The sequence below is a fragment of the Opisthocomus hoazin genome, chromosome 9 (genome assembly GCF_030867145.1).
Source record: "Opisthocomus hoazin isolate bOpiHoa1 chromosome 9, bOpiHoa1.hap1, whole genome shotgun sequence".
NCBI lineage: Eukaryota > Metazoa > Chordata > Aves > Opisthocomiformes > Opisthocomidae > Opisthocomus > Opisthocomus hoazin.
The window spans coordinates 18,733,245-18,758,904 of NC_134422.1; the positions used below are offsets into that span (position 1 = coordinate 18,733,245).

General features: G+C 64.3%; 3 protein-coding genes across 7 annotated transcripts; 1 reads left to right on the plus strand and 2 right to left on the minus strand.

The window, feature by feature from the left end:
* Positions 1-250: 250 nt before the first annotated feature.
* Positions 251-7,409, minus strand: ABCB6 (ATP binding cassette subfamily B member 6 (LAN blood group)). Of its 2 annotated transcripts, none has more exons than XM_075430870.1 (20): positions 7,346-7,409; positions 6,386-6,936; positions 5,372-5,509; positions 4,897-5,086; positions 4,608-4,700; positions 4,156-4,348; positions 3,946-4,067; positions 3,758-3,867; positions 3,608-3,673; positions 3,347-3,472; positions 3,182-3,258; positions 3,014-3,077; positions 2,850-2,935; positions 2,655-2,712; positions 2,091-2,195; positions 1,527-1,701; positions 1,115-1,227; positions 936-1,030; positions 665-733; positions 251-565 (listed from the first exon to the last, which is right to left on the minus strand). In XM_075430870.1, the coding sequence occupies exons 2-20, from the start codon at positions 6,899-6,901 to the stop codon at positions 439-441; spliced, it is 2,523 nt and encodes an 840-aa protein (XP_075286985.1). In that variant the 5' UTR covers positions 6,902-6,936; positions 7,346-7,409; the 3' UTR covers positions 251-438. The 2 variants fall into 2 exon arrangements, with proteins under 2 accessions (XP_075286985.1, XP_075286986.1); XM_075430871.1 differs by having other exon boundaries at positions 6,386-6,906; positions 7,346-7,405.
* A 299-nt stretch (positions 7,410-7,708) lies between these two features.
* On the minus strand, positions 7,709-17,940 carry ATG9A (autophagy related 9A). Of its 2 annotated transcripts, none has more exons than XM_075430461.1 (14): positions 17,753-17,940; positions 17,410-17,455; positions 16,032-16,094; positions 15,574-15,735; positions 15,329-15,470; positions 13,626-14,374; positions 13,193-13,346; positions 12,786-12,965; positions 11,653-11,898; positions 11,140-11,360; positions 10,624-10,741; positions 10,234-10,456; positions 9,948-10,090; positions 7,709-9,765 (listed from the first exon to the last, which is right to left on the minus strand). In XM_075430461.1, the coding sequence occupies exons 1-14, from the start codon at positions 17,853-17,855 to the stop codon at positions 9,754-9,756; spliced, it is 2,562 nt and encodes an 853-aa protein (XP_075286576.1). In that variant the 5' UTR covers positions 17,856-17,940; the 3' UTR covers positions 7,709-9,753. The 2 variants fall into 2 exon arrangements, with proteins under 2 accessions (XP_075286576.1, XP_075286577.1); XM_075430462.1 differs by having other exon boundaries at positions 7,709-9,863.
* A 166-nt stretch (positions 17,941-18,106) lies between these two features.
* ANKZF1 (ankyrin repeat and zinc finger peptidyl tRNA hydrolase 1) lies at positions 18,107-25,332 on the plus strand. Of its 3 annotated transcripts, XM_075430899.1 has the most exons (16): positions 18,107-18,152; positions 18,250-18,414; positions 18,662-18,771; positions 19,950-20,052; positions 20,443-20,627; positions 20,878-20,993; positions 21,319-21,472; positions 21,646-21,868; positions 22,066-22,167; positions 22,372-22,557; positions 22,672-22,788; positions 23,229-23,502; positions 23,970-24,081; positions 24,204-24,371; positions 24,486-24,556; positions 25,110-25,332. In XM_075430899.1, exons 2-16 carry the CDS (start codon positions 18,288-18,290, stop codon positions 25,228-25,230), a joined length of 2,169 nt encoding a protein of 722 aa, XP_075287014.1. In that variant the 5' UTR covers positions 18,107-18,152; positions 18,250-18,287; the 3' UTR covers positions 25,231-25,332. The 3 variants fall into 3 exon arrangements, with proteins under 3 accessions (XP_075287014.1, XP_075287013.1, XP_075287015.1); XM_075430898.1 differs by lacking the exon at positions 18,107-18,152 and having other exon boundaries at positions 18,196-18,414; XM_075430900.1 differs by lacking the exon at positions 18,107-18,152 and having other exon boundaries at positions 18,196-18,414; positions 22,396-22,557.
* Positions 25,333-25,660: the final 328 nt, after the last annotated feature.

The window sequence follows — 25,660 nt, forward strand, 5'->3', positions numbered from 1 at the left end:
GCGCTGCTTCGCCCTTCCTTTGCCCTTGGAGTGCAGCCCCCTGCCTTGCTCAGCCCTGTGTGGGGATGGGACAGACACTGACAGCCTGCTCTGGCCCTCGCCCACCTGAGCCCAAGGAGCTTGACCCCGCGGCAGAGCTGCTGTCACCCCAAGGGCGCGGGCAGTGACCCTGCCTGCCCCTGCCCAGAGCATGGCCCCCGGCGGGGGGTCTGCAGGCATGTACCCTGCCCAGAGCACACAGGGACAGAGCTGGGAAGGACCTGGTTTAAGAAACTACACAACAGCAAAACAAACAGGTACAAACGTAGTGGAGTGTCCAACCCAGCCCCTGCAGCTCCCGGGGTGTGCGGGGCCCCAGCCCGCAGCCGGCAAAGGGCTTCATGGCAGCACGGGGGCCTGGGCCCCGGGTCAGCAGCACAGCAGAGCCCCCGGCCGTGCTCATGGCCCCTTCTTGCTGCCCGGGGGCTTCTCGGTGCGGCGCTCCTTGCTCTCGCCCTCGTCCCCGGCCTGCTGCTGCAGCCACATGCCGGCATACACGCCACCCTTCTGCAGCAGCTCCTCGTGCCTGCGGGAGAGCAGAGGGGTGCAGGGTCCCAGGCTGGCCCTGGAGCCAGGGAGGGGGTCCCCAGGGGCAGGCAGCACCCAGCCCTCCCCCCGTGCTCACCTCCCTCGCTCCACAATGCGCCCGTCCTTGAGCACCAGGATCTGGTCTGCGCCCACCACGGTGGAGAGCCTGCAGGGAACGGCAGGGTGTTAGCCTGGCGCAGAGGGGCGAGGGCCCACAGGGTCTGCACAGTGCAAGGAGCCGTGGTCGCAGGGGCTGTCACCTCCCGGGCAGGAGGACAGGTCTGTGAGTCCCTCTGCGGGGGGCTGGCCAGCCTGGACAGCTCAGCACCTCCTGGATCAGCCCTTTCCCGCTCCCCCCCCATCCCTACCTATGTGCAACAACGATGGTGGTGCGGTGGGCGCAGACCTTGGCCAGGGAGGCCTGGATGTTCCTCTCGGTCTCCGTGTCGAGTGCGGACGTGGCCTGTGGGAGAGGCAGGGCGTGGGGAAGGGACGCAGGCTGGGGCAGGGGCTGCTGCAGAGCTGGGCTGGGGGCCGCTGCCGTTACCTCATCCAGCAGGATGATGCGGGGACCCTTCAGGATGGTGCGTGCGATGGCGACGCGCTGCTTCTCCCCCCCGCTCAGCTTCAGCCCCCTCTCCCCCACCTGGGTGTTGTACCCTGCAGGCAGAAGGGCAGGAACGTGCTGTGCTGATGCCCTGTGAGACGGGGACCGGGGCTCTGCTGCACTGGGGGTCCTGCCGGGACCACACAGCCACCTGGCACAGCCTCAGCCCATCCCTGCCGAGGGTCGATTTAGCCCTGGAGAGATGGCAGGGAGAGGCAAAGCAAGGCACAGGGTTGTGCAGGTGTCCCCATGGGGGATGTCACCCAAGGACAGCCCCGAGGGCAGCTACGAGGTGATGGGGGACCCCGGGGACAGCAGGGGAAGGCAAGGCGGGGACCGTGGGGGATCTCACCGTCGGGGAAGGAAAGGATGCGGCTGTGGATGTCAGCAGCCTGGGCTGCCTCCTGCACCTCCTGGTCAGTGGCCAGGATCCGTCCGTAGCGGATGTTGTTGGCGATGGTGTCGTTGAAGAGCACCGTGTCCTGGGGCACCACGCCGATGTGGGCACGCAGCGATGCCTGCTTCACCTGGGGAGGCGGGGGATGAGGGCTCAGCCAGACCCCTCCCCACCCCCCCAAAACCCAGTCCTACCCCTCAGCCGTGACCCCAACGTGCCGCTCGTCCGTAGGGTGCCCGCCCCAGCATTCCCCCCGGATGCTCAGCTGCATCCCTGCCCTGCGGTGGGGGGACCCCAGCCCTGCCCGGGTAGCCCTGGCCAGTCACCAGCATTTCATCCCGGGGTCCCACAGTTGCCCCGCTCGCTCCACCCCCAGCACAGACGTCAGCCATCAAAGGGCCTGTGGGGGCTGCTGCTCACCCCTGCCCCGGGGAGACGCCAGTGCCTGCAGCGAGTGATGCTGCGAGGCCCACAGGAGCCTGCATGTGGTCCCGGTCCCCAGAGGCCTCCCACCCTCACCTGGGTGATGTCCTGCCCGTCGATGCGGATGCAGCCGCCCCGCACGTCGTAGAAGCGGAAGAGCAGGCGGATGATGGTGCTCTTCCCCGAGCCCGAAGGTCCCACCTGCACGCAGAGGTAGAATCATAGAATGGTTTGGGTTGGAAGGGACCTTGAAGATCATCTGGTTCCAACCCCCCTGCCATGAGCAGGGACATCTTCCACTAGACCAGGCTGCTCAGAGCTCCATCCAACCTGGCCTTGAACACTTCCAGGGAGGGGGCAGCCACAGCTTCTCTGGGCAACCTGTTCCAGTGCCTCACCACCCTCACGGTGAAAAATTTCTTGCTAAAATCTAATCTAAATCTGCCCTCTTTTAGTTTAGAGCCATTCTCCCTTGTCCTATCAAGGACAGGTAAAGGGACTTGGAGATGCCCGAGACCCCACAGCTGCTGGAGGCCAGGGGCTGGGCAGGGAAGGTCCAGTCCCGTTGGGGGTCTGTCCTTCCCACCCCTGTACTTCCCAGCCCCTCTTCCCCCAGCCCACCCTCCAGCAGTGAACCCACCCCCAAGGTCCCGCTCTCACCAGGGCCAGGGTCTGCCCAGGCATCACAGAGAAGGAGACGTCCTGCAGGATTTCCTTCCTGGGAAGGGGAGATGGAGAGGGGCTCAGGGGGAGATGGACAGGGGCTCAGGGCCACCTCCGCTGCCCCACGTCCCTGTGCCTGGCCTCATAGCTCGACTCGTCCCACCCTGCTGCCCCATGTCCGCCGCCCCATACCCATCCACGTAGCTGAAGTGCACGTTCTCAAACTCGATCCGCCCGGCCTCCAAGCGCAGGTCACCAGCGTTCACTGCGTCCTTCACCTATGGAGGGTGAGACGTGTCCTCACAGCCAGCCCATCCCCAGAGCAGGACCACAGGGCCAGGGAAGATGGCACCTACCTCCTGCTCCTCGTTGAAGAGCTCAAACATGTTCTCCATGTCCACAAAGCAGTTCTGGATCATCCTGGTAGGGAGCGAAGACCAGAGGGAAGGGTTTGGGGAGCACATCCTGACCCAGGCGCCCATGGGGAGGGGTACCCCCGGCACCCCCACAGCTCCCAGCGTTACCTGTAGTAAGTCCCGAACCAGTTGAGCGGCGTGTAGAGCTGGATGATGTAGGTGCCAAAGAGGACAAAGTCCCCCACCTGGAAGGGACGGGGGAGAGGTGCCCACCACTGCCAGCCCCGGGGCCCCACCTCAGGCAGGGGCTGCCCAGGCTGACACCAGCCTTACCTGCAGCTTGTCTTCGGTGACAAAGTAGGCGCAGAGCAGGGACCCCGCCAGCAGCCCCAGGCCGATGACCAGGTTCTGGGTCTGGTTGAGGAGGCCCAGTGAGGCATTGGCCTTCCACTCCGAGACCTGGAAGAGGCAAAGTCCTCTGGGATGCTGCCACCTTCGAACCAGACCCATGGTGAGCTCCATCCTCCCTGCAGGTGGTCAGGAGGCTCGGCTCCTTTTTCCCCAACCACCCCACTGGTGCCGAACAACCTGTACCTGGTACTTGACGATGGCATCGTTAAAGCGGTTCACCTCGTAGCTCTCCGCGTTGTAGTACTTCACCTGCAGGACACGGAGCTGGGGTCAGTGCCCAGACTGGCTCCCCAGTGCCGAGCAGTGCCCAGCTCCCCCCACCACCCACGGTACCGTCTCGAAGTTGAGGAGCGAGTCCACAGCCCGGGACTTGGCCTCGTTGTCCCGTGTGTTCATGTCCCGCCGGAACCTGGACCTCCACTCGGTGATGAAGATGGTCAGAGCTGCGGGCAGGAGGGGGCTGCGTCGGCAGGCGCCCGCTGCCCCACAGCCCAGCAGGGCCCCCCTGCACCCCAACTCACTCAGGTAGAGGCTCATACACACAAAGATGATGAGGCCGAACCAGGCGCTGAAGACCGAGGTGAAGTAAACGATGCCGATGATGATGTCTGCGATGGTGGGGATGATGCTGAAGACGATGTAGCTGGGGGGGGCGGGAAGGGGGATGGCGCATCAGCCCGGCCCGGTGGGGCTGCCCAGCCGCCCCTCGCCCGCTGCGGGCACGCTCTGACCTGAGCAGGCTGTTGATGCTGCTGGTGCCCCGGTCCACGCTGCGCAGGACCTCGCCGGTGCGACGCCCCAGGTGCCAGCGCAGGGACAGCCCGTGCAGGTGGGCGAAGAGCTGCACCTGGACCTGCCGGTTGGTGAACTGCTGCACCCACACCCACAGGAAGGTGCGCAGGTTGCTGACGAAGCCGGTGGAGCCTGCAGGGTGCCACGGGAACGGTCAGCGGGGACCCGGCGCCATCGGGGCACGCAGCCAGCTCAGAACGCCCAGCTGGGAAAGGGGGATTTGGGATGGGGCCCCCACGCTGTCCCCAGCCCAGAGACCAGCCCTGGTTGCTGCTCCCAAGAGAGAGCAGCAGCGATGGGGACATAAGGATGTCCCTGGCCACCCCAGCCCCAGGACAGTGTGCCTCGCACTGTCTCTCCCCAGTGCCCTGTCCTTCCCGGCGTTCCTTACCAGCACCTCCGCCCTGCAGGAACTTCAGCCCCACGTAGACGCAAACAGTCCAGGCCAGGGTGTGCCAGGGAGCGCCCTCCGTCAGCTCGTTCACTGCGGGGATGGTGGCAAGGGGCAGGGAGCATCGCCAGGTGCCCCGTGGGAACCAGCCCCAGCACCCAGCGCTGGTCCCTGACCCCCTGGACCCTGCTCCTGCCAGGTCCCTGCAGCCCCCCAGGCCATTCACGACACCCCCCAGCACTTGGTGAAGCCGTGGGCAGCCTCACGCGCCGAGCTCCAGGCGCCTCACCTATGTTCTTGTAGTAGATGGGGACGAAGACGTTGATGGCCCGCTCCAGCCCCATGAGCGCTGTGCAGAAGAGCACCAGCCCCTGCAGCAGGTGGTTGCCCCTCGGCCACACGTACGGCACCAGCAGCCGCAGCTTCCTCCGGAAATCCTTCCAGGTGGAGGTGGTCCTGCCGGCGTCGGGCAGGAGCGGCTGGGGGAGAGCAGAGCGAGGGGTCACTGCCCCGGCACCCCAGCCCAGCCAGCGACGGCCCCGGGGAGCACCCCAACACAAAAATCAGCCGAGTCCTCCCAGGGTCCCCACTCCATCCTCCCGGCAGGGCCGCGTCCTGCTGACAGCGGCAGGGAGCGTGGGCAGCCCTAAACCTCGCTCCTCCCTGGTCTCCTGAAGACGCTGATCCCAGGGCAGCTGTATTTCCATTTTGTCCCCAGCCCCTCCCTAGCCACGTCCCCAGACTGCTCCGGCCCCAGGACTCGCCTGGCTGTTCTCCACGTCCCGCTCCTCCTCGTTGATCAGCAGCATGTAGGGCTTGTGGGGCAGCCCCGGGGCCTTCATGCCCAGGATGAAGAGCATGAATGTGCAGACATAACGCAGCAGCCAGAAGCCAAACTGCACCTGGGTGGAGAGCAGGGGTTCAGCGCCGCAGCCAGCCCGTGGCACAGCCCGGCCGGGTGTGGGATAGGTATGAGCTGCGAGACCCAAGGAGCGGGCCACGGGGATGGGGTGCAGTGCAGCCAGGGAAGAGGGGACCTTATAAATGCTTATAAATATCTCAAGGGTGGGTGTCAGGAGGATGAGGCCAGACTCTTTTCAGTGGTGCCCAGCGACAGGACAAGGGACAATGGGCACAAACTGAAGCAGAGGAAGTTCTGTCTGAACATGAGGAAGAATTTCTTCCCTCTGAGGGTGACGGAGCCCTGGAACAGGCTGCCCAGGGAGGCTGTGGAATCTCCTTCTCTGGAGATATTCAGGACCCGCCTGGACAAGGTCCTGTGCAGCCTGCTGTAGGTGACCCTCCTTTGGTGGGGGCGTTGGACTAGATGACCCATAGAGGTCCCTTCCAACCCCGATCATTCTGATTCTGTGAAGAGGGGACACCCCACGCAGCTAAGTGGGCCCCCCCGGCTGAGCACAGCACCTCAGGCAGCACCCAGACCCCTTCCCTCCTCCCTGCCGCATATGGCTCTGCGCCCTCCGGCTTGGGGTGCCCCTGCCCCGGGGGGAGCAGCAGGGTACAGGGATGTGGGGAGCAGGCGGACACTCCCCACCTCTGCGCCTGGGGCTGGGCTAGGCAGCAGCAGGAGCTGAGCCGGACGGGGGCATGGAGAGACACGCAGCAGATGTGTGGGTGCAACCTGGGAGCGTGCACACCCTGGGCATGGCGGGGCACAGCGGGCACACCCCCCCCCCGCCGCCCAGCACCGTGATGCAGCAGACCCCCCTGCAAAGCGCCCTGACCCCCTCCCCTGCCCGCCAGCCCCCCAAGCCCACCTTCTGGTTGGTGTCTTCCAGCGCCCACCACCACAGCGGGCTCCTCCAGCACACCAGGGTCAGGTTCTCGGCGGCGAAGGCCAGCGCCCAGAAGAGCAGGAGGACGGTGCCGTGGCCCCGCGTCCGGTCGTGTGCCAGCACCCGCGTGTGCTCCAGCTGCAGCAGGGCGACGGAGCAGCCCCAGCCGAGGGCCCAGAGGCAGGCGTGCAGCACCATGTAGCCGTAGAGCCGCCCCGGCCCCGCCGCCTGCCACAGCAGCCCGCCGCAGGGCTGCAGGGCCAGCAGCAGGGACAGCAGGACCTGGCCGCGGTAGAGGCGGGAGCGGGGGACGTACTTGGGTTCCATGGCGCGACCGAAGCGGGCGTAGCAGGCGTACTGCAGGGCGCCCAGCAGCAGGCAGACGCTCAGCAGCACGGCCGGCACCAGCGTGAAGAAGAAGCAGGGCTGGAAGCCCTGACGGACCCAGGCCTGGGCGACGGAGCCGTTGCCCTCGCAGTAGCCCCCCAGCACGGCCATGGTGGCTGCGGAGAGGAGAGGGGCCGGAGGGAGGCCTGGGGTGGGCTGTTGGGGTACGGCTGCGAGGAGGGGACCGCGGCGGGGGACGGGGGACACGGGCAGCGGGGACGACGGACGTGAGCCCCCCACGCCGGGACCTGCCTGCGGGCCTGACGCTGCCCCGGCCGGGTGGGACGGGGAGTGACACCGCAGGGGTCCCCAGAGCCACCCGCGCCCTTGGGGACGGACTCGGACTCGGGGGGCGGTGGGGGGCGGTGGGGTGCTGGGACCGGTCGGGGGTGGGGGGGGAGCAGAGGCTGCAGGGGAGACGCAAGGGCAAAGGCAGGGGACGCGCGGGGACACGCACGCGCATGGGGCGGGACACGCGGGGCCGCGCGGGGGCAATGCCCGCCCGGTGCCCCGCCCCCCGCAGCCCCCCCCCCCCGCAATCCCCCCCCCGCTCACCTGCCCCAGGCCCGCCGGCCCGCTCCGGGCCCCCCCCCAGCGCCGCCGCCGCCGCCAGCCGGGCCGGGCCCCGCCGCTCCGCCCCGCTCCCCGCCCCCTCCACGGCGCCGGGACCGCGCCTCCCGCTGCCCCCCCGCAGGCCGCACCGCCCTGTGCCTGGGGGGGGGGGTGTCCCCCGCTTATCGCCGCCGCCGGCTCGGCCCTGCGGTGCCCAGATAGCCCCCCCGCCGCAGAGGTCAGGCGGGACGGGCCGCTGCCCGCCCTCCCCGGGGATAAATATAGCCCGGGCCTCCCCCCCCACCCCCGGGGCCCCGGCACCGAGCTGCGGCTCCCGCTGCCCCAGGGAGACTCGGACGCGGGCAGGATGATGCAGCCCCATCTTTATTGGGTGGCCGTGCAGCCGTACAGCGAGGGCGCGGGGTGCGCGCCCCGGGGGGAGGTGGGGGGGAGCGGCCGGCCATGCACATGGGACACCGGCGACAGAAGCACAACATGCGGCAGGGACCGGGGGCCTGCTCCTGCCAGCCCAGGGACTCTGCCCGCTGCCCCCGGCCGCCCGGCTCCGAGACCGGCAGCAGCTCCGGGGGCCCGGGAAGCCGCGGGAAAGCTTGGCTTCCCGGGAAATCGGCTTTTGGGTTTCCTTTCACCATGCCGCGGCAGCCCCAAGCCGGAGCGGCTGCGGGGCGACCGCGGGGCGACCGCAGCCGCCCCTCGGTGGAAGGACCCCCGCAGCACCGAGGTCCGCGGACCCCCCCCGCCCAGCTCAGCCCCGACCCCATACCGAGCTCCGCTTCGGCGTGCTCCGTTTGGCCTCTCGCGGAGCCCAGTGCAGTCACAGCTCGGGCCCGACCCTCGCCCACCACCCCCAAAGAGCTGGCCCCTGCGCACGGACCCCGGCCCTGCTCGCACCCCGGCTACCCCAGTGCGTGCACCCCTGGGGCGCGGGGAGCAGCCGGCTCCTCGGCACGGCCCAGCCCCGGCTCAAAGGGCAGAGGGCAACAACCGGGGCAGGGACGATCACGGGGACGGGGGACAGCAGAGGAGGGCCCGCGGTGCTGGCACAGGGCACGGCCAAAACAAGCAGCACCTGCCAGGGGCAAGGGGAGGGAGGGAGCAGGAAAGCAAAGCCTGGCAGGGGTGAGTCGGGATGCGGCTCCTCACAAGCCGCCACTGCAAGAGAAGAGAGTGACGCCAGAGCAATGGTGGGAAGGCCCTGTCCGAGGCCACGCAGCACAGCTGGGGTCCTGCTGGGGTCTGCCTCTCCCTTCTGGGCTCAGGGCACCCTTCCCTGCCCGCCCAGGCACGAGCCAGCTGCTTGGCACATGGTGTCCACAGCAGCCGAAGCCACGTTGCAAGCACAGGGATTGGTTTCAGGAGGGAAGCAGGAGCTGGGAGCCCCCAGGTGAGACGTCAGATGTGCCAAAGCCTTTGCCTGGGGAAGGGGAAAGGCCCGACACCACAGAAATGGCCCCATCAGGACAGACCTGACACACCACAGCCTGGGCACTGGGAAAAGGCGTTTATCATGCCTGGGGGAAGGGAACCGATACACAGAGCACAAGACCTTCAGGGTGGGCTCCGAGGCGGCTGCGAGCGCTCCCGGGAGACGCCGGGCTGCCCCATGCCGGGGTCTCTTTGGCACTGCAGGAGGGCCCGCTGGCATCCCACGGGTGCTGCGCAGGGCAGAGGACGCTGCCCTAGCCCAGAAGCATGGCACAGAGGCCGCCAGCTGGGAAGGGACATCAAGGACCCCAGCGACCCTTCCTTGCGTGCAGGGGATGGGGCAGCTGCCATGGGAGTCAGGGAAGAGCTGCAGCATCCCCAGACCCCGGCCAGCTCTAGATCCCACCCCTACCCACGCCAGCAGCAGCTGGGGCCTGTCCCCCTTGCAGGGTGCTGGGGCAGAGTGGTGGGCGACTGCCCCACTGCTGTCCTGCTCTGGGCTGAAGGCCACAACGCTGGTCCTCTCCACGAGGACAAACGCGGTCCTGGGCACCTCCCCAGGGCTGCAGGCAGGGCAGGCATGGAGCTACAGGCTGAGCTACAACCCCCCCAAACAGCTCCTGCCTTCGTGCTGGAGGCAGGTTCCAGCTCCGGGCGGACGTCTGGAGCTGGTGCCATCTCACATCCCTTCCGAGAGCAGCTGCTGCTGCCGCCTCCAAGCCAGTCCACAGCTCTGCACTGCCAGTCCCGTCACGTCAGCTTCCGCAGGCTCTGCAGCGATCCTCCGACACGGACGACACAGACGTGAACACAGACACATGTATGTACTCACACACGCATTCACCCCACAAGAGTCAGAGTGGCGTTGACTTGACACGCGGCTGGACACAAAGTGCCACCGCAAAGCCGCCGGCCTGGCAGTCCTGTCTCTTCGGCGATTGATGGCAACAAAACAGAGCCCGGGACTATCCTGCCCACTTGGGACAGAAGAAGAAACAGGCTGACGCCACATCCTGCTGCCCAGGCGGCTCCCAGTCTGCAACCCCCACGAGATCCCCCGTCTACAAGGCTATACCTGCAAGACAGAGAGGGGATGTGGCACCCATTGGGACCACCCTAAGTACACGCTTCCCCTCTCAGCCACAGCCCTCGCCCCTACCTTGTGGATCTGCGGTGGAAGCTCATCCTCTGAGCTCTCCTCCGGCACGGGCTCCGGGTGTCTCGCCGACTGCCCGTCCTCAGCCCAGCCTCCCAGCGGGAGGCGGGAGAAGTGCGATGGGGCTCTGTGCACCGTGCCCGGGTCTGCAGGAGGGGCAAGGAGGCAGATCAGCTACGTGGGGGGCTGTCAGTCCTCAGGGGCAGGCAGGCTGCTCCTGCCGCTCTGTACAGGGCATCGTCTGTGGGGTTCTGCCCCAGAGCTCGGATCACCGCCCTGGCTCACGTACCTGTGATGCCACCGTAGCGCCGTTGGAAGCCGGTCTGCAGCGTGGCCGTCTCCTCGGCAGGCTGCCGCGGCGAGGAGAAGGGATAGCTGGCAGAGCGAGGGATGGGGACGGGGGCATCCCGCTGAGCATCCAGCTCCTCATGGGCGCTCTCCCCGCTCTCGTCGCTCTCTCGCCGGTGCCAAGTGTGCCGCTCGGGCTCCAGCTGGGCGTGCTGCTTGTGCAACTGCAGGCCAAAGCACGAGTGAGTCAGCTGCGTGGGAAGAGCCTGGATGCCTGAACACACCCTCTCCCCAACACTGCACACGCACCACTGGCATCCCAGTCACTCCAGACAGGGCACCGCAGCCCTGCCCCACGCCCCTCCGGCTGGCCCAGCTCCAGGCTGCTCACCTCGTGCATGTAGAGCGCATGGAGACTCATCTCGGTGGAGGCGTACTCCGACAGGATCATGCTCTGTAGCTGGCCCTCCCAGGCGCTGCTCCCCGAGCTCACGGTCCTCGCATCGGCGCTGCCACGGGACACACAGGTGGTGTTTGCTGCCCAGCTGCCCCCGATGCCGCCCAGCCCCTCTCCACTGTAACGTCAGGATCCACCCCCGAGCTGGGCAGGAACAGGGCCTCCGCAGCATCTCCTCAGATGCACAGTGACCAGCCCTGCGACAGAGCTGCCTCTTCCCTGCAAGGGATTTCTCACCACTGTGGCAGCTACAAGACACCAGAACCCCAACGCTGCCCTTTGGGGCCAATCTAAGCCCTTGGGCCTAATTCTGCTTATGAACATGCCCCTTGCTGTCCCAGGCTGCAGAAGCAAATGCCACGGTGCACCTAGGACAACAGGACGGCAATTGGACTAGGGTTTAAGGAATCGGCAAGGTGTCCGGCCGCCCCTCTCCAGCCTGCAGCTTACCCAGAGGTTGTCATGGCACTGGTGCCGCGAGGCTGGGCTCCCTCTCCATCCCTTCCCGCCATCTGGAAGCCGCTGGAAGGCTGCTGGGCAGACTGGAGCGGGGAGAAGGAACGCAGGGCTGAGGCCACTTCGGAGAGATGGCGGGAGGCCTGTCCGTCCCGGCCCACGTGGAAGCCCAGTGCCGAGGAGCCCGCTATCACATTGGCAATCAGGCTGTGAGGCTGCAGAGTTGCAAGGCAGAGAATTACTGCCCTGTATAGACTTGGGAGGCCTGATCCCCGCCAGCGACAAAGAACTGAGGCACCCCAGCTCTCTCAGCCCCTCTCCCACCTCACAGGGCCCCAGGACAGCCTGCTGCCTTCTCCAGAAACCCAGCAGCAGTCCCAGCTAGCGCTGATCTATTGCATTTGGATCCCCAGATACAGCCCAGGCAAGGAAAAAATTGCCCAGGGGGCCTGCTAATCAGTTTGCCAGCACCCAGCAAGTACCCCGTGTTCCCCCCAGCCTGGGTACCTCCGACTCTGACTGCAGGGACTGGATGGAGCTGAAGAGCGCGTTTTCGGGGAGCACAGCCTGCTGAGCCAGCGCCACGCTGCTGTCCCGGTGCACCCGCTCCTTCAGGAAGCCGATGAAGGCCGTGCTCTCGCGGGGCGGCTGCCACTTGGGGTTGGTGATAGCAAAGTGCATGAGGGACAGCTCCGTCTTGCCGTCCTCGGCCTGCTGGTAAATGGAGGCCTCCGTCTTTCCTGCTGACATCCACTGTGGAGCACAGACAGGCAATGAGGGACAGGATCAGCTTTACACACCCACCAGGCCTGGGAATCCTGCAGTCAGTCTGGGCAAAGCACACAACACCCAGCACAAGCTGGGCCACGGCTCCACGCTGAAGCAGGCGCTACCCCAAAAGCCCCGAAATAGTTCAGCCCTCACAGCTTGGGGAAGAAGCAGCAAGCACAGCGTCTTCCACCTCCACCCCAGAACATGCGTCACTCCAAGGGAACCGGAGAGACGGCGACTACTCACAAAATACAGAGCTGAAAGCCTCCTCCTGCGCCCTCCAACCCGCAGCAGGAGCGACTACAGCCAGCAAACGACTGCTCTTAAAAGCCTCCTGCCACAGTGAGTCCACCCCCTCCCTACTTCATGGCCCTGTCACTAGGGAGTCTTTGTGACAAGCAGCCTAAATTCCAAGGCACAGGAATTAGATGGATCCCTTTTCCCTCCGCACTAGACTTTACATAATGGAAAATGCTCCCCATCTCCCCGAGGCTGCCTCTCTCCTGGGCACAAGCAGCCCAGCTTCTTTAAGTCAGTTCTCAGTGGTCATGCTCTCTCAGCGTCCAGGTATCTCCATTCCTTTCTCCTGATGACAGAGGACTCTCGGTTGTGAAGACAGGCAAGGAAATCAAATAAGAAATGACAAAGCCTGGTTCACAAAATATCAGGTTAATGATCACAGCCGGGCCACGAGAGCCTTCTAGGGCTGGTGACCTGTGTCGGCAGCCCCAGACAGCCAGCAGAGAGGCAGGTGGCTGGGCTGGGCTGCGGGCGGCCAGGAGCGGTAAGTTACAGCCTCTCTTGGGTCTAAAGGACCAGACATGCCGGTGGAAAGCCTGGGCTGCTCTCCTGCCACCCACGGGACCTACCGCCGGGTGGCCATGCTGGCGCACGTCCATCTGGGCAAAGGAGCAGGTGTCGCCCACACCCACCACCTCCACTGTGAAGTTGCGGAAGAAGTCAACGATGTCCAAGGACTTGGGCCGCAGGCAGACGATGAGAATCAGGGGGGTAATGATGGGACTCAGGAGCTCCTCAAGGATGAAGACCTGAGCACAGAGATGACAGGCTCAGCACAAGCTTGAGGATGTCAAAAAACCCACAGTCCTAAAGTCAGGCCCCCAGCTCCAGCCCTCCACCTTCTGGGGCAGGGCATCTCTGATAAAGCTGCCTCACTCCTCTGCCAGCCCAGGAGCTGCTGGGGTCTCTGGCAGCTTCCCTCTCCTGCAGGGATGGGGGCAAGTCCCCATCCCAGCACCACAGAAGCCAAGCTCACCGCTTTGTACTGGAAGAGCTGGGCAAACTCGTCCCTGGTCTCGTAGCGGTGAGCATTTCCCTGCCAGTGGTCAGGCATGTAGTGGATGTGTGCCAGGATGACTCGCAGCAGCTGCTCCGGGCAAAACACCAGGTGCTGGTCAGGGATGAAAGACCTGTAGGACAGGAAAGGGAACCATCACAGCATCTCACCTCACTTCCTGGGAGCTCCCATCCTGCAAAGGCAGGGTGACCGGCCCGTATCGCAGCTCCACCAACACCCCTTCTATCATTCAACCACTGCACCTAAGATCACCAGCACCCCCTTCCCCCGCCTGCCCCCAACTCTCCCCAGCTGTGCCCTCCACTGAGGCAGATTCACGTCCGCGTGCAGCCAAAGGGCACATCTGCACAGCTGGTTGTCAGCCCCACCGCTCCCCACAGCCCCACCTCACCTGCACACCGTGATGCCCACCCCGAGCAGGGTGACCGTGGTCAGGACGTGCTCGACCGCCAGCACATCCTCATCGTAGATGGTGAGAGCGATGAGCACAGCCAGGATGGAGCCAGCAAAGAAGGCCACGTTCTTGGCCACGATGGTGAGCAGCGGGGAGATAAAGCAGTTCATGTACTTGGAAGCTGGCTTGTACCCCTTGCTGAGGCGTGAGTGCAGTTCGTGGTCCAGCTCGTTGAAGTGACGCAGGTAACAGCGGCCGTAGAGGGACCAGCAGCGGGCACCCAGGCTGCCCGGCTCCCGCTTCAGGATCTCCGTGTAGCTGAAGAAGGCATAAAGGATCTGCCAGATGAGGATGAGGGGGCAGAGGAGGAAGTTAGCAATGCCAATCCAGAGGATGCGAGTGCTGAGCTTCTCAGCCAGCTCCAGGCGGTTCCCAGCCCGCTTGTACTCGGCCTTCAGGCTCCACTCGTTCTCAAAGAGGGAGCCGGGCCCCCAGAAGAAGATGAGCTCAAAGTTGTACTTGAGCCCACGTGTGTAGAAGACGGTGTCTCCCAGCAGGGGCAGGCGGAAGCGGATGGGCAGCAGCGACTTGTTCACCATGGCCACCATGTAGTTCTTGAAGCGGAGGATGCGGTGGTAGATGTCCAGCTCCGTTAGCTCCTTCTTGTGGATGCAGATCTGGTGCTCCTTCTGGATCTGCACGATGCGGGCCTGCACCTCCTGCCAGGTGTAGTACGGCAGGGTGGACTGGAAGTGGGCAAGGAGCAAGGTCAGGGGCAGGACGCGTCCAGGGATGGAGGCTGGGCTCAGCCCATGCAAAGAGCAGGACCCAGCCCAGGCCCCGGGGTGCTGACGAGGCACAGGCAACTCTGGGACACGAGGCACCTCCCCGCACCGCTTCAGCCTGCGGTGAGCAGACCCCACACCTTGCCCGGGCACCCTTCCCCCCTGGATTAGCGCAGGTGACTGTTTCCCAGGCCCTCGCACGCCAGCTGCCTCGGAGGCACGAGCACAGCTCCAGGCTCCCACGGGTCCTCCCAGAGCTGCTGCCACTTGGGAGTCAGCAGGGAGACACAAACAGCAGAAAGGACTTCAGCGCTGTCCCAGAGGGAGCCCGTGGAAAAGCCAGGGACACACCAAGCCTCTTGGCTCACCCCGCCTTTCTCCAGACAGTCTCTCCTCAAAGGATGCGCACGCATCTTTTGATGTCGTCCATCAGAGCAAGAACTCTGGACCAGGATATATGCGCAAGCCTCAAACCCAGTCTTTGACACACTGATCTCCAGTGTGGTCTTCACCAACGAGGTAGCTCCGTGCCTCAGTTCCCCCCCCCGCAGTAAACAAGGAAGATGACGTTTGTCCACAACCCAGGGAGCTACGAGGATATCCTCGCTTACGCCTTCTCCGTGGATAGGCGTTACAGCAGAAGACACATATTGGGTGGCAGATGGCAGAGGCATGTGCCAGCAGGCAGAGAGGCAGGCTGGGCAGAGAGGGGTTAACGCGAAATAAGTTGGCTGCCGGAGAAGAGGCTGAAAGGAGACCTGTGCAGTTACGGAGCAGAGGAAAGAGCGCTCGGTACAAGCCTCTCGGAGAAGCTGGCTCCGGAGCGGAGTGAAGGTGAGCTGCTTCTCACCACCCAGCAAACGCCTCCCGCAACCCTCAGCAGCTCCGCATGCGGCCCTGGGCCCAGCTACTTACCATGGGGATTTTGAGGGCATTGATGTAGAAAGAGTGAATCTCCCAATAGCAGCAAATGTTGTAGATAAATTTGACAAGTCGGTGGATCCAGAAAACCCCAGCTATCACCAGTATGCAGATGAGGAAGCTGTTTGCCTGGATTCTGCAAGCAAGAAGAGGCAAGTAGTGGGAGACAGGCCTGGGCAGGCGCCCTGAGTATCTGGCAAAGCAAGAGCAGTGGCTAACGTGCCCTCCGCCGCCCCTACCTTGCACTGCAGACGTTTGGAGGCAGGAAAGCATCTGGCAGAGTCACCTTAATGGGCTCACTGGGATGCTGGCTGTGATTTACCACTTTGTTGGCAAAAAGGATGTCGTAATCAACACAGCTGATCAGAAAGGTGGTGAACGCCACCACAAAGATGAACTGCCTGTGAAAAGAGGGAGCCGGCGTGAGGGAATCACCCTTCTTCCCCCCAGAATCCAAAGCAGGCAGGGTCACGGGTCATGGGGATGCATTCCCACAGCCATGGCGGCAGGAAAGCTCAAGGGCACTGGTTCCTCGAAGTGGAATGCAGGCTCGGGGCACGGAAAACCCTAATGAGGGGGGGACAGAACCATTGTAAAGGGAACCCTCCGGCCCACCCAGCTGCAGGAGCTCGGTAGATTCCTGTGGCTGTTTCCCAGCAGCTGTCACAGCCACAACAGAAGGGCAACCTGCACTTACATGAGCTCAAAAATCTCTCCAATGAGCATGCAGGTGAAGCCATTCTTCTGATGCAGGTTATAGATGTGGAAGCTACAGTCAAGGACAACAGTCTGGAGACTCCTGCCCTCTGACGAAGGATGGAGAGGCTTCAGGCCCACTGGCATCCGCAGCTCCTCAGCCAACTCTACCTTCACCACCAAAGGAAGCCCCCTCCCATCCCTGCTCATCAGCAAGCTGGTTCTCCACTGCAGGGAAACACACTCAGGCCAGGTAAAGCACAGCTGGGATAAGAGGACTTGGCTCCATCCAACCTCCTTTCCTCCCCCACCCAACACCCAGAGCGGGGGGTTTGTCCCAGCACAGGGCAAACTCAGCATGCCTTCAGGCCACACAAGTGTGGGCAGGGCAGGACAAGACAGAGACAGGCAAAAATGCATTTAATACCCCCAATACCTGTGACCGGTGCCCCCTGCTCCCAGCACCTGGTAATGTGGTTAGCATAACCAATGTCATTTTATATGGCAAACAGCCATTCCCTGTGACCAAGTGGGTCGTGTTAGTTCCCTTTCCCCTCACTGTGAGGGTCCTGTGAACCAAGCAGACAAGCCAAACAAATTTCTTCCTCCCCTCCCTGCTGGCCTCAAGATTCCAAGCTGTCAGGCTGATTACTCCCTTCCTTGCCGGCCTTGAAGGTCCCAGGCACCTGGCCAACCCAGCAGTGGTGATGACCCCACCACAGAACAGGGAAGTGTAACAGCACACAGAGCACTGTCCAAAAAATCAAGGAGCTACAAGTCCTAAGTGGGAACTTGGACCGGAACTGCTGCTGGACAGTGAGACCCGGGACTCCTCGGTGGCCAGTGACACCCCTGCCATCGTCTGCTTCCTCCGAGGACTGAGCGAGCGACTTGTATTCTTCTATATGATTTTAGAGTCTAGATTATGATTGTTACACTGATGCAGCAATCCACATATTAACATCTGACTGATCTGCAGAGAGTGCAGGTGATTAGAAACCACCAGCTAAGCGGTGCGATAAAATTCTATACTATGCCACTTATAAAATCGTACTACGCTGATTCTGCTCACAGAAATCCTGTGCTATTCTGACCATAAATTCTAGGCCATACTAATCATCAACTCCTGCCACGGAAATAAAGCTTTAATTGTAGCTACGACTCGGTGATGTCACTGAGGATCCCTAAAAGCACCTCTCTGTCCCCTCAGGGCCGGGTGACGGCACCCTGCAGGCATGGGGGCTCTGCCCCCCGCCCGGAGCCGTGCGGTGCCCCCCGGGAAGGGGCAGAGGCTGCCCCAGCTCCCAGCCACACCACACCCAGCGCTCCCACCAGTACCCAGAGCCCGGGGAGCGGCCCCCCCCGCCCCATGAAAGGATATGCGGGAGAAGAAGAGGTCCAGGTTCTCGATGTGGTGCCACGGGGCTGCGGGAAGAGAAGCACGGGGTGAGGGCCCCTCCGGCACACCGGGCCCGGCCGCTGCCACCGGCCCACCACCCCACCCCCCCCGGCCCGGCCCCCCCGAGGCCCCGAGCCCGGCCCCGCGGCCCCCCCCGTCCCCAGCCACTCGCACCAGGCTGGCTCTGCCCCCCGCAGCCCGGACACCGCCGCTCCTCGAGTCCTCCGCCGCCCGACGCTTCCCCGCCCCGCTCCGCAGCTCCCCTCGGGCTCGGGCCGCTGGCGGCCAGGCCCCAGCCCCCCGGTGCCGGTGCCGCCGCTCACACTTGGCGCCCTCGGGGACGTGGACGAGCAGGTCGCCGCCGCCGGGGGGGGACTCGGTGGAGGAGCTCTCCAGGCGCTGGTACTGCGTCTCGAAGTGGGCCATGGCGGGACCCACCACCGCCGCCACCACCACCACCGGCCGCCGTCACCGGCCCCGGGCCCGGGCCCGGCCCGCTCGGCCCCCGCCCCTCGACTGGCGGCCGCTCCGCCCAATGGCACCCGCGGGGCGGGACGGAGGGGCGACCAATGGGAAGAAGGGAGGGGCCGGAGGTCGGGCTGAACCTAGCGGCGGCCCGTAGGCGCGGAGGATGTGACGTCAGGCAGCTGAGCCGGTGCTTCCGGGCCGGTGTGGCCGCGGTCGCGCGCGAGTGACGAGCCGCGCGCCCCCGGTACTGGCAAGGTGGGGGGAGGGGATCGCGAGGACCCCGGGGGGAACCGGGGAGGGCCGTGGGCCCGCCCGCTCACCCGCGGGTGTTTCCCGCCGCCCCCGGGGCCAGGCCTCGTCGCTCAGGCGCCGTCCCCTCGGCTGGGAGCGATGGCGGCCCCCGAGAGCCGGTGGGTTTTCGAGGCCGCCCGGGACCCCGTCCTCCTGCGCGGGCTGACCCTCGTCACCGGAGCCGCTGCGGATGCGTGGGCCGCCGAGCCGGCGCCAGCGAGCCACGGTGCGTGGGGCAGCGGGGGGAGGCGACGCGGGGGAGCCGGTGGCCGAGCCTTTGGTCTCCGCCAGCCCCAAGCCCCGGAGGAAGGAGCTCTGTCCCTGGGGCTTGGCCGTGGGAGCTGCCTGGCCGGGGGGTAAACGGGCCCCCAAAGCTCCTTCCACAGCCGCAGGGCTCCGGGTGGCTGAGAAGAGGCCCTGGAGGCCCCGCTCCTGGGGAGCCGCCTGTGCATGGCACTTCCTTCTCCCTGCAGAGAACCCCGCGGGTGCCAGCAGTGAAGAGAAGGCTCGGGGGTGCCCCGAGGTGCCCGAGCGGGTGGGCTGCTCGACCTGCGGGCAGGCGTTCAGCAGCCGGGAGGAGCAGGTAAGCGGGGCCGAGCAGCCAGCGTCGGGCGGGAGCGGGGCTGGCGGGGTTCTGCTGTGGAGGCTTAGCCGCAGCACAATGCAGCCCAGTGCTGGCTGCTTCCTGGAGCTCCGCTGCCCACGTCCTGTTGGGACCTGGCACTCAAATCCTGTATTATATCGCTTTAAATGCCACTTACTGGAGGTAAACAGTACACGCAGTACAGGCCTGCGCCTGTTCAGGTTAACTGTCATGTGGCTCGCTCCATAAAGTACAATTGCCGAGGTCAATCGTATGAGGTTCAATGAGGCCAGGGGCCGGGTCCTGCACCTGGGTCACCACAACCCCATGCAATGCTGCAGGCTCGGGGAAGAGCAGCTGGAAAGCTGCCCAGCGGAAAAGGACCTCGGGGCGTTGGTCGACAGCCGGCTGAAGATGAGCCAGCAGTGTGCCCAGGTGGCCAAGAAGGCCAACGGCATCCTGGCTGGTATCAGGAATAGTGTGGCCAGCAGGAGCAGGGCAGTGATCATGTCCCTGTACTCAGCACTGGTGAGGCCACATCTCGAGTACTGTGCTCGGTTTTGGGCCCCTCACTACAAGAAGGACATTGAGGTGCTGGAGCGTGTCCAGAGAAGGGCAGCGAGGCTGGTGAGGGGTCTAGAGAACAAGTCTCGTGAGGAGCAGCTGAGGGAACTGGGGTTGTTTAGTGTGGAGAAGAGAAGTCTGAGGGGAGACCTTAATCGCTCTCTACAGCTCCCTGAAAGGAGGTTGTAGTGAGGCAGGTGTTGGTCTCTTCTCCCAGGTAACTAGCAATAGGATGAGAGGCAATGGCCTCAAGTTGTGCCAGGGGAGGTTCAGACTGGATATTAGGAAAAATTTCTTTACTGTTCTCGGGCATCAGAACAGGCTGCCCAGGGCAGTGGTGTAGTCACTGGAGATGTTCAAAAAAACTTGTAGATGTGGCACTTCAGGACACGATTTAGCAGGCATGGTGGTGTTTGGGTTGACGGTTGGACTTGATGATCTTGGAGGTCTTTTCCAACCTTAACGATTCTATGGTTCTGTGATCTTCCAGTCAGGATCAGCGCAGGGTCCTGGCATTGGTTTAGCCCTCGGAGTCTGTCACCTCAGGCCCTTGGTGGTGGGGGGTTTCTGTGGACGACCAAGACCCTGCTGGCCAATACCTCTTTCCTCCACAGACTGAACACTATCGCCTTGACTGGCACCGCTTCAACCTGAAGCAGCGACTCCTGGGGTGCCAGACGCTGCCGGTAGAAGTGTTTGAGGAGAAGACCCGCGTAGGTGAGGAATGGGGGTGTCCCCAGCGCAGCCCAGAGGCTGTCAGCAGCCTCGCTGGGGCTGTTCTGTGCAGAGATGAAGCCCCTGGCTACCCCTGCCACCTCAGGGTCTCTTTATTTTGTCCCTGTGGGGTCTCCTGGGTGGCCAGCGCTGCTCCTGAGCCCTGCTGACTTGTTATCGGGAGAAGGGTGTGTTCTGCCTTAGCCCGACCTACGCACGCCTGGGGGTGCAGAGCCCCAGATGCCTGTCTCCCCAGCCCACAGCCCTCGTGTGATACATGGAGTATTGGACAGGACAATTCTGGGGCCGTGGGCTGGCCCTTGGAGCCACCTGCAAAGTTTTGAGGTGGTTGTTGGTTAATCTTTGCGCTGCTCCATTTTCTTTCCCGTGCAGGTGATGTGTCCAGTATCTCAGGGTCTGATTCGGAGAGCTCCGATGCAAGCAGTGAGTCGGAGGTGCCGCCCTCTGCCAGCGACAGCACTGGGACCCCCCAGGTCCCACGCTCCCACAAGGTTCTGCTCCGCAATGCGACAGGCCAGCTCATCTCTGCCTACCGCTGCGTGCTGGGCACTGGCAAGGCAAGTTGCAGCCCAGTTCATTGGGAGAGGCACCCCAGAGAAGGCGGGTGGCACTCTGTGTGATGTCCCGTGGTGGGAAGGGTGGTCTCTGGTGCCAGGTCAGAGCCCCAGGCTTGCTGGTGGCCTGGTTTTTGGGTCTGGAGCACTCCCGGAAACCTGCTTCTGGTGGCAGCAGAGGGGCTGGTCCTGGAGGACAGCAAGAGGTGGCAAGGTGATCCCGTGGGTGCTAGCAGGGGTGTTTGTGTCTCAGGGGGCCAGCGAGGAGCCAGCAGAGCTGACGGCGTCACTGCAGAGCCTCTGCGCGAGCACGTGCTGGGTTGTGCTGATGATGGGCGGCGGGCATTTCGCAGGAGCTGTGTTCCGGGGGTGAGTGCAGGGGGACAGAGCTGGGGTGGTTGTCCCAAAATCCCATGTGTTGTCATCAGGGTTCCCCCTCTGGGCAGGGTCAGCTGGGGCTAGATGTTGGATAGCCGTCCCCTCCCTACTGCTCCATCGCAGTGCTTGCCACACCCTGGGCACCCGCAGTTCCTGGTCTTTGCTGGAGAGTTGGCCAAGCCCAGCTGTGCTGCAAGCGAAGTGTTAGTCTTTAGGGCCCCAGGGCAAGCCACAGGCCCTCTGGAGCCCCAGGAGGAGCAGCTCACCTGCTCCCCACGCGTGGGGCCCTGTGGCTCATGCCTGCCACTCTCTGCAGCCCCCAGGTGCAGGAGCACAAGACCTTCCACCGCTACACGGTGCGAGCCCGGCGGGGCACAGCCCAGGGCCTACGGGATGCCCAGACCCCTGGGTCGGCCCCCAGGTCGGCCGGAGCCTCCCTGCGGCGTTACAACGAAGCCGCGCTGCTCAAGGTGGGGCTGGACCTGGCTCTATGGGGTGGTACCGTGCTGCTGGAGGGCATGGGTGGGGTGTGAGCTCCGGGAGGGGGTCAGGGCTGCTCTGTCCTGGGTCTGTCCCTGCTCCAAAGCTGCCTGTGCCCACGCAGCGTTCTCGGGACCCCATAGTGTCTCCCCTTCCTCCCCAGGATATTCAGGACCTGCTGGCAGCCTGGGCACAGCACCTGAAGGAAGCTCAGCGCATCTTCCTCCGGGCCCCCCGCCACAACCGGGCGCTGCTCTTCGGTGGCAGGAACCCACCCCTCGCCCAAGGCGACCCTCGCGTCTGCCACATCCCCCTCAGCACCCGCAGGGCCACCCTGCGAGAGGTGCTGCGAGTCCACGCCACGCTGGCCAGCCTGCAGGTGTATGGTGAGTCAGCCCGGCCCTGGTGCCCCAGTGCCTGTGGGTCGGAGCGGGTGGGGTTGACATCGTCCCTCGTGCAATCCCATGTGTGTTAGGGGATGTTGCTCTGTGGGGTTGAGGTGCTAGCTCTCCAACCCTTAATCCCTGGAGACAGAGGGTGCTCTCTCTGCCCAGGGAATGACAGGAGCACCCTTGCTGCCCAGGGAAGGACACGCCGCTGGAGGACATCACTGGATCCCCCCAGAAGGCCTGGCAGAAGCAGCGGCGGAAAGCAGAGATGGATCCTGCGCAGGAGGACACAAGTGGTGAGTTGAGCCATGGAGGCAGACGTGGCCCTGAGCAAGAAGGGGGGGTCTGGTGTTATGGCATAGGACCAGATCTGAAGCCCTGTGACAGGGCCTGGCACTGCAGTGGGGATCTGCAGAGTGTGGCCTAGTGCTGGCCAAGAGAAGGGCAGGGTGTGCTTGGCTGAGAGCCCCCAGTGATTCGTCCTGTGTGTGGGGCCTCAGCCCCTGTCTTACCACCCCCCTCAGCCCCAGTGGAGGAGGAGGAAGAAGAGGAGGAGGAGGAAAGCCCTGCGGGAGAACTGGAGACTCTGGAAGTGACGCTGGGGACCTTGGACCTCCGGGAGTTTGAAGTTATGCCCAAGCGAAACCGCAAAAGGCGGAAGAAGAGGGACAAGAAGGTGGAGAGAGGTGAGGGGGAAGAATTGGCCGGGGGCAGTGTGGGAAGGCATTGGGGAAGGGACTGCCACGCCTGGGGTGCAGGCTGGCCCTGGCCCTCTTCCTCACCATGTGCTCCCTGCGCAGGGCGCTGTGCCGAAGATTCGGGGTGCTGTGGTACCCGCTGTGGGCAGCCCGGCCTGGAGCTGGCGATGGAGCTGCAGGGGGAGGCTGGGGCTGAGCCCCTTCCCTGGGGCAATGGAGGTGAGTGGGGTCAGGAGGTGGGCTGGGTGGATGCCTGCCCTGTTTGCTGGGGGCTTTGGAGTGGGGTGAAGAGCACGCTGTCACGCAGGTGCCGGGAGCAGCTGGGTACAGGGTGGCTGTAGTGCAGCCATGTGCCTTCGAAAGAGCCGTGTGTGCAGAGCAGTAGCTCTGAACCGGGGGGCAGGCAGCACTGGGCTAAGCCAGGCGTGTTATGGGGACCGGAGTGGGTCTCATCTCGGGAGAGGACTCGGCTGCTGCCAGCATTGCCCAGCAGTGCCATGGTACGTTGTCACAGACTCTGAAGGTGCTGGAGATCCTGCAGTGCCCAAATCCAGCTAGCAGGATGGTGCTTTAACTGTACCCTGTGGGTTTCCTGGTGAGACCAGAGCACCACTCTGCCCAGGGAGCCGTCAGACTCCCCTCCTGTTCTTCCCTCACAGGAGACCCTCAGACCCAGCTCCGCGATGCCCTGTTCACCGCCTGCAAAACGGGGGATGTGGGGATGCTGCGGCACCTCCTGAGCATGCCAGAGAGTGAGGGCCTGCCAGGGGACTGCCAGCATGGGGAGAGCGCCCAGCCCCAGGATATGCCCCGCTCCCTGCTCAACCAGCCTGTGGATGAGCGTGGCTGCACCCTGCTTCATGTGGCAGCACGTGCAGGGAAGGCTGAGGCTGTGTGCCTGCTGCTGGAGGCAGGGGCTGACCCTGCCCTCAGGTATGGCCACAGGGTGCCCAGCAGTCGACAAGCATAGCTTGTGCTGTGGGAGCCCAGCAACTCACTCCTGTCTCAGCCACAGGAGACCGGTGCCAGCTTTATCCTGGGACAGCCAGGGTTGGTCTCTCCCAGCTGGATCGTCTGGGTTTGTTTCGGGAAGCCTAGGAGCTGAACCGCTGTTCTCTGTGCCTGCCTGGATCTGGCACAGCAGCAGGCGGGCACTGCCCCGCAGCGCTCCCGGGTCTATTGGTGGGCAGGGATGAGACTGCCCTTGGCAGGGTGTTTGAGATGCAGGAAGGGGAGGATTTGGGGGATTCTGGTGTAGGGATGTGCAACTTTCCCCTTTTTGGCTGCGATACCCTGGCCTGCAGTAGCCATCGGACTTCCCTGGGAAGTCGCTGGGCTCACAGCCCCGTGGGACACGGGCAGTATGACGGCAGGGTGAGCTGGTCTTCCTTGTCTCACAGAGATGGGCAGGAGAGGACCCCATACTGCGTCTCCGCTGACAAACTGACCCGCAACGCCTTCCGCAAGTTCATGGTGGACCATCCGGACAAGTACGACTACAGCCGTGCCAAGGTGGGCACCTGCCCTCTGCCCTCACCTTCTGGGGGCTGGGGGACCCCAGAGCAAAGCGCCCCTTGCCTCCTCGTGCCGTTGCCCTCGGCTCAGTGGGAGATGCTGACTGCCCTCTGCCCCAGGTGCCAGGGCCCCTGACGCAGGAGATGGAGGCCAAGAAGCTGGAGAAGAAGCGGGCTCAGAAAGCCCAGCGGAAGCAGCGGGAGCAGGCGCAGCGGGAGGAGCGGCAGCGCTGGGAGCAGGAGCAGGGAGAGAAGCGGCGCTTTGCAGCCCTGTCCGACGGGGAGAAGGTGAGGCTGCGGTGGGGAAGGGGTCCCAGCCCGGCTGGGGCAGTGCCGGCACGGCAGGCTCTGGGCACAGCAGCTCCCAGGGGCTGCGGGCGCTGAGCTGTCTCTGCTCCGCAGAGGGCCCTGGCTGCCGAGCGGAGGCTGGCTGCGCAGCTGCAGGACGCCGGCGCGGCGCTTTCCAACCTCAGGTAACGGCCCCGGCAGCACGGCTCCGCAGACACTGTCCCCCGTCAGCGCAGCTCTGCCCCACCCTTCTCGCTCCAGTTCTCATTTCCAGTCCAAAGCTATTCCTGTCCACTCGATTCCCAGTAGTGCCTCTGTAAAAGCTTTCTCTTGCCCTGCCCCCCAAAATATTTTTGGAAGGACAACTTGGGCTGCTTGCAGCCAGATCTGTGGCAAGCCGATTCCCCAGCTGCTCCTGTGCCCCTGACCCTGTGTCCCGTGTCCCTTTCCCGTGCCACCCCACAGGCTTGCGGGCAGCCAGCCCTGCCCGTGCTGATCTGGGCAGGGCTTTACAACCCTGTATGGAGCCAGTTCCCCCACCTTCAGCTTGCCTCGAAGCGCCTCACATCACACAGCACGGCCTCCGGGGCCTGTGTCCTGGCGGGGCTGCTTGGTGAGCACGCCTCAGCCCCCTCGTGCCGTTGGTGTCTCATGTCACAGCCCTGGCAGCGAGCTGCCTTCTCTAACCCTCTTGCAAGTGTCCCCTTCACTCAAGGCCACCTCTGCTCTTCCATGCAGCCGCTGCTGGCAGTGTGGAGAGTCCCTGCTGGGCCGGATCCCCTTCCATTACCTCGACTTCTCCTTCTGCTCCACGGCCTGCCTCCAAACCCACCGCCAGGCCCGGGCCAGCCACACGTAAGGCTGGGGGCTGCCACCATCTGCCAAGGACCCCTGTGCTGGGGACACAGCAGCAAGGGAGAGCCTGTGGAGCAGTACTGGTCGGAGCGACTGAGCTGGCCGTGCCACTCTCCGGGGCAACTCTGTCAAGGTTCTGGGCACGAATGTCACTCTGGGTGGTGACTCTGGGTGCTCGTGTGAGGAGCCAGGACTGTTTTGTGGGGTCCTGCTTCCAGCTTTTCTCAGGGCTCCCTCATAGGCTGCTGCCTGTGGCGGTGGGACAGATCCTGACACATGGGGACCCCGCAGCCCTGAGCTACCTCCAGCCACGCCTGTGGGTACCCTCTGGGCTGGGCTCTGCCCTCTCCTGGATGCCCTCGGCATCTCAGCCGTATCGTGTCAGCAGCTGCCTCCTCTGCCTGCGTTGTCAATAAAGAGGTGCCTTTGGTGGG

Coding starts and splice junctions, on each gene's coding strand:
- ABCB6 (XM_075430870.1), bottom strand. CDS start 6,901: ATGGCCGTGCTGGGGGGCTACTGCGAGGGCAACGGCTCCGTCGCCCAG. Junction 3,868..3,945: donor GTGTATGAGCCTCTACCTGA/GTGAGTTGGGGT, acceptor TCCTGCCCGCAG/CTCTGACCATCTTCATCACC. Junction 566..664: donor CGCATTGTGGAGCGAGGGAG/GTGAGCACGGGG, acceptor GCTCTCCCGCAG/GCACGAGGAGCTGCTGCAGA.
- ATG9A (XM_075430461.1), bottom strand. CDS start 17,855: ATGGCCCACTTCGAGACGCAGTACCAGCGCCTGGAGAGCTCCTCCACC. Junction 15,471..15,573: donor CCAAACGTCTGCAGTGCAAG/GTAGGGGCGGCG, acceptor TCTTGCTTGCAG/AATCCAGGCAAACAGCTTCC. Junction 10,742..11,139: donor AGTGCCATGACAACCTCTGG/GTAAGCTGCAGG, acceptor GTCCCGTGGCAG/CGCCGATGCGAGGACCGTGA.
- ANKZF1 (XM_075430899.1), top strand. CDS start 18,288: ATGGCGGCCCCCGAGAGCCGGTGGGTTTTCGAGGCCGCCCGGGACCCC. Junction 18,772..19,949: donor TCAGCAGCCGGGAGGAGCAG/GTAAGCGGGGCC, acceptor TTTCCTCCACAG/ACTGAACACTATCGCCTTGA. Junction 24,082..24,203: donor ACGACTACAGCCGTGCCAAG/GTGGGCACCTGC, acceptor CCTCTGCCCCAG/GTGCCAGGGCCCCTGACGCA.